Here is a 5,591-nt window from a genome sequence, read left to right as displayed (position 1 = left end):
AAAAAATGAAAACTATGTTCCATCAAAAAAATTATTTGACATGTTTTAATTCCCTGTTGTGTCTTTACGTTATTTGTCAGTATTTGAGAAGAACTCCTTTCTTGGTATGTTGATTATTTGCTTTGTTCACACTTACTGTTCGTCTTAACTGATTTCTTTCATTGCTAAATTTTTTCCCCCATTTTTGTTCAATTTTTTACACTGCCAAGCATCCCCTGGTAACCATGGTAATGTTTCAGTTTTATTACTTTAACTATCTCAGGCAAAGTCTGCAGAAATGCTGACCTATAGTAAGTGTGTGTATAGGACTAAAATGCAAGAGATTCCTTGTGCTGCAGAAAATTGGAGAATCCCTCTGGGTGCTGTGGGTCCCCTCCGGGTGCTGTGGGTCCCCTCCGGGTGCTGTGGATCCCCTCAGGGTGCTGTGGGTCCCCTCTTGGTGCTGTGGGTCCTCTCTGGGTGCTGTGGGTCCCCTCCGGGTGCTGTGGATCCCCTCAGGGTGCTGTGGGTCCCCTCCGGATGCTGTGGATCCCCTCAGGGTGCTGTGGGTCCCCTCTGGGTGCTGTGGGTCCCCTCAGGGTGCTGTGGATCCCCTCTTGGTGCTGTGGGTCCCCTCCGGGTAGTGGGTGCTGGGTGTTGTAGTTCCTCTGTCGGCCGCTGTGTCTGGTTGGCGCCAGGCCGACGAAGCTCGTGGCGGACGCACGGTGACGTCAGCAGGATGTAAATGCGCCGCCTCGAGGCCTCATCGGTCTTTTACCTCTCCGTGCTGGTAGGGTCGCAGGCCTGGACCGTGTCTCCGGAAGAATCAACACCAAAACAGCAAAATGATCATCTACAGGTGCATCATCAGTGGTGAGTAACCGAGTGTGTCCGTCCCCGGTTGCTGCCGGTCCGGCAGCGGCCCAGGTTCCGCGGGGATTTGATGTTTCTGTGTGTAAAAGAGCGAAGCAGAGAGTTGGCCGGGCTAGCTAGCTAACTCGTGTTATTCCACGGCTAGCGTTAGCAACATGCTAACAACCAAAAAGCAAACACTTTATGAGACTAACTTTATCTTGTAAGCCGGCGTGTTAGCCGGCGACGCACTGATGTTAGCCTCTCTAAGTGCCGGCTGTCGGCCGCTACCTGCCGGCCGAGCCTCGGCTCAGACCCCGGTAAGTTGGCTAAAAGTGGAAACGGTCTCTTCGTGTGTCGAGTCACACCCGGCTGGGTGGTGTGACATGAGACGGCGGTCCAGGACAGAAATGCCGCGTCAGTCATCGTGGAGAAACGTGGTGTATGTGGCCCTTTGGCCTCCCAGCAGCTCGTGGCTGCAGTTTTATTTTGGGGGGGATCAAATCAAAGATGATGGCAGATCTTTCTAGAATCAGTATTAGCAGAGAGATCGAGTCGATGCTGCTGCCAATCATTTAGTGATCCCAAAATTGAGTTTAGTCCGGTGGAGTTAATAGTTTTTCCAGATGATTCCGTCCAACAGTGTGAAGACTTGCTTTTGTTTCCTCCTCAGGTGATGAGATGTTCTCAGATGCCTTTAAAGTTAAGGAAGGCGACTTCTTCTACGAGGTTGAAGGAAGGGTGAGTTACACAGAAGAGCTGAAACAATCAATGATTAAGGCTAACAGCTGTGTTATTAGTGGTAAAGACAGCTTTGAATTTGTCTAAACAATGTATTTTAAAAGGACTGGACAGAGAAGGTGATAGGTTCTACTTCTACCTACATCCTTTATGACCCCTAGTTGTGCCCTGTTATTTTTGTGTGTGTGTCTTCAATTGGGTTTGTAAAAAGTTGTTAATTGAACTGGAAAATTATAAACTCCATTTATGGGTAGATTCAGATGAACTGCAGTTTAAGTATTGTGGATCTGTGAAATTACTCACTTTTCCATGTGAGATTTTTTTTCTTTCCATGTTGGCCATTAAATATCACATTAAACTGAGTGAAATTCACTGAGTTAGCAGAAGGTTATTGCTTATTTTACATTAACCCTCATATCTATGACCACCTTCCTCTCATGCCTGTCTTCTCATTCCCCGCTTCACATGTCCAGTCCGTCACCAGGACAGAGGACTTTGATGACACTTTAATCGGAGCCAACGCTTCTGCTGAAGAGGCTGCTGAGGGCAATGACTCGTCTTCTGTAAGCGGCATTGATATCATCCTCAACCACAAACTACAGGAGACAGGCTTTGACAAGAAGCAGTACATGACTTACATCAAGGAGTACATGAAGGCGTAAGTTTCAGAGGGCTGAATGGAGGTGTCACAAGTATGGGAAATCACTCCTAATTCAGGTTCCTCTGATTTTTGGTATCTGGAGAAAAATCGATCTGGTGTAATTTTTAGACTCTAATCTCTGAAATCTAGATCATAACACTCTTTTGTCTGTTCAGGATTAAGGCCAAACTGGAAGAAAACAACCCAGGTAGAGTGGAGGCCTTCACTGAAGGCGCCAAATCAGAGGTTAAGAAGATTGTGGCGAACATCAAGAACTACCAGGTAGATTTTGAGTCAGACATCACATTAACGAGACACACTAAGTCGCTACCGTAGACTCAGTGGTTTGTTTTCTTTGTTTTTGTTTTTTTTTTGGGACAAAATCTACATTGGCAGAGTATGAACAGGGTGAGGCCGTTACACATGAAAACATAATCATGGCAATTGAAATTTAACCATTGAACTGTTGCCTCCGTGTTGCTGCTGGGACTATGCAGTCACTTGCGTGCCCGAACGAAAACTACGCTGTGACATAGAAAGTGGTGTCCCAATTCCTAGGGAAGATTACAAAGTCCTACCCGTCGTGGCTTCCTTTCGAGAGTAAGGGGTAGGGAGTAGGGTGAACATTGGGATTAAAGTGAACAGAATCTAAATAGAGATTAGACAGCTAGGTCAGACCTGTGTGCTGTCCAAACTGCTGCTATACAGTCTGATGGTGATGAGCAGAAAGGAGGGTCTGAAGTGTTAAATTCTGCACCGGGGTGGGGATGATCTGCAGGCTGAATGAGCTACCCATCAGCCATATCTCGTTGTGCAGAGGGTAAGAGGGATTGTCCAGGGTTGCAGAGTCTGTCCTTCACCCTCCTCTCAGCCACTGTTTCCAAATAGTCCAAGTTCAAACCCACCTCACCAGTATTGGCACGGCCCCACCAGCACACTAAAGCAAAACAGAGTGCGCTGGCACCCATAGACTGGTAGAGGGTCTTAAGGCGCCTACTGCAGACACCAAACGACCTCAGCCCACTCAGGAAGAACAAGGCTCTCGATCAGTCCTCCGTACTCCTCCTCATCATCATGATACCAAACCTGATGAAGCTCCCTCAAGGCAGTACAAAGATGTTGCCATGACAACCCCAAAACATAATACAACAGAAGCAGAACATTGCAAACACACCAGATGATTGTCTTTAACTTCTACAGATTGGGAATCTACACACCCAGTGTCATCACAAACTGTTTAGTAAACAAACCGGTCATAGACAGACCTTGTCGTTGTCTTCATGATTGTACCCAAGACTTTGTTAGTTTATGTAACACATGAAACTCATTGAACATGATGTGTGTTCCTTTTTAGTTTTTCACAGGGGAGTCCATGAACCCAGAGGGCATGGTAGGCCTGCTGGATTTCCGTGAAGATGGTATCACACCGTTCATGCTTTTCTTCAAAGACGGCCTGGAGGTTGAGAAATGTGTAAGTGCTCTGTCTTTAGAAACATGTCATGAAGCAAGCTGGAGAACTTGCTGGTCATCACACCCTCACCCAGTAAAGGCATGGAGAGCAATGAAACCAATGAAAAATGTCAGGTGCAATCACAGTGCCAGGAGACATTTTAAAACCAAATACATGGCACAAGCACAAAATAATAATTTCCTACTCATGTAAACAAAGAAATGAGAAAACCAGGAATATGCTGGTAGAGAACAATGAGTCGCTAAAATAATGAAACGGGCATGAGCAAATGATCAAAATGAAATTATTTCAGATGTAAGAAAAATACATTTTAGTTTTGGATCATTTCCCCACCATAAAGTGGGTGAGCTGCTTGTAAATTTAAATGGTCAATGCACACTCCTACAGTGGTGTTACCTTAAACACTGCTGTATTAAGGATTTATGGGATGGCATTTTCTGTGAAGGATGGTCTAGTATTTCCTACATTAAAAAGGATTCAGCTTTAAGCATCTAAGTTCCTTTCCTTATCATTTAGAGGATGCACCAGCTGTGCAAATATGACCCCGTGAACATGCTAATTAGCAGATTACATAACGTAGTGACTTTTTGAGCAGAATTGAGCTACTATCCATTGATAGTAGCCATATAGTGCCTTTTTGTTCTACTCTTGTTAAACATTGTGGAAAAAATGCACCGATTTGGTGTTTAAAAATGACCAACTTTGTTTGAATCTGCACATACAATGAATAATCTTGCTTTAGTCGTTTGCACATATTATACAGGATACTAACTATAGACTGCAATTATAAAGGTATAGATGGTCAGGCAACTTTAACTGCATGCTCTCGAAGATGTAAAGAAAACGGCTTTTTTGATATCTTCTGCTTTACTTATTGAAAGTGGACTGACAGATTCTTACTAGTCAGTAGATAATGACAGTGTATTCCCCACCAAGCCAGTTCTAGTTTTGATTTAGTAGAGAAGACTTAACCACATCCTGTGCGATCAAAGAACCACAAATGTGTATTATAGTGTTTTATCAGTGTGTAAGACTTGTTAGATAAGCTTTTTATTTAGTAATTGTGTACTCCTCTTTTGCAGTAACTACCTGGAACATCTGCCACCTCCAAAACTCAACGCGCAGACTGAAGAGCACTATTTTGCATCATGCCTGAACAGAAACTATTTCTTATATATTCACATTATGACCCACAGTACAACTCCCACAACTGGGCGGTCAGAAACATGAGTGACTGCAGTTTTTAACTTTTTCTTTTTGACCTTTGCTGTGTCAGATTTTTTTATTTTTATTTTTTTCCCCCCTTCAGGATTGACAAGCTTTTTGTGATTGAAAGTAAGTCAGGACAGTGAGCAAAGCTCTGACTCCAACGGAAAGATTTTTTTTTCTTTCTCTCCTTGTCTGCATATGGTTTTAGCAATGATCCATACAGGTCGACCGCCTCATACCTCTGTGTTTATGGCTGCGTTAAGTAAGATTCCATCTGCAGTAGGAAACTGAATTTCAAAATAAAATCTAGACCCACCACATTGTTTTCCTGTATTTTTGTGGCTGCTGTCTTAGTTTCCGGGTCGGCAGGAACATTTTGCCTTCATTGATTGAAGCATTAGAAACGGGAATCTCTGGTTATTAAAAAACAAACCCTTGCAGTGTCCACGCCTTTGCTATTCTTAGAGGTGTATGAGAGGAGTGTTTTACTTTTGCAACAGCCAGTGGTGGCTTAAGTTTTCTGGGTTCTCTGAATCAAGCTTAATGTCACTCTGCTGCTATCACTTCTGTTTCTCTGCTGAAATAGCATGAAGGCTAGCTGGCCCCAGCTTATTTAGCCCTCCTCACCTTCCAACATCATGTATCAGCGGTTGTGTAACAACCAAAACCTATAAATAGTTTTTTGAACGAAGCACTTAT

At 43.9% G+C, this 5,591-nt stretch overlaps 1 protein-coding gene across 1 annotated transcript; it reads left to right on the top strand.

Moving 5' to 3' along the window:
* Positions 1 to 703: 703 nt before the first annotated feature.
* On the top strand, positions 704 to 5,210 carry tpt1 (tumor protein, translationally-controlled 1). Its single transcript, XM_029530314.1, has 6 exons — positions 704 to 852; positions 1,505 to 1,572; positions 2,046 to 2,230; positions 2,389 to 2,494; positions 3,567 to 3,683; positions 4,766 to 5,210. The coding sequence occupies exons 1-6, from the start codon at positions 825 to 827 to the stop codon at positions 4,766 to 4,768; spliced, it is 507 nt and encodes a 168-aa protein (XP_029386174.1). The 5' UTR covers positions 704 to 824; the 3' UTR covers positions 4,769 to 5,210.
* The last annotated feature ends 381 nt before the right edge of the window (positions 5,211 to 5,591 follow it).

The sequence above is a fragment of the Echeneis naucrates genome, chromosome 21 (assembly GCF_900963305.1).
Source record: "Echeneis naucrates chromosome 21, fEcheNa1.1, whole genome shotgun sequence".
Taxonomy (NCBI): Eukaryota; Metazoa; Chordata; class Actinopteri; order Carangiformes; family Echeneidae; genus Echeneis; species Echeneis naucrates.
Note: the sequence above shows the minus strand (reverse complement) of the source record. Positions and strands in the feature narration are given on the sequence as shown.

Coding starts and splice junctions, on each gene's coding strand:
- tpt1 (XM_029530314.1), top strand. CDS start 825: ATGATCATCTACAGGTGCATCATCAGTG. Junction 1,573..2,045: donor TCTACGAGGTTGAAGGAAGG/GTGAGTTACACA, acceptor TCACATGTCCAG/TCCGTCACCAGGACAGAGGA. Junction 2,495..3,566: donor CGAACATCAAGAACTACCAG/GTAGATTTTGAG, acceptor GTTCCTTTTTAG/TTTTTCACAGGGGAGTCCAT.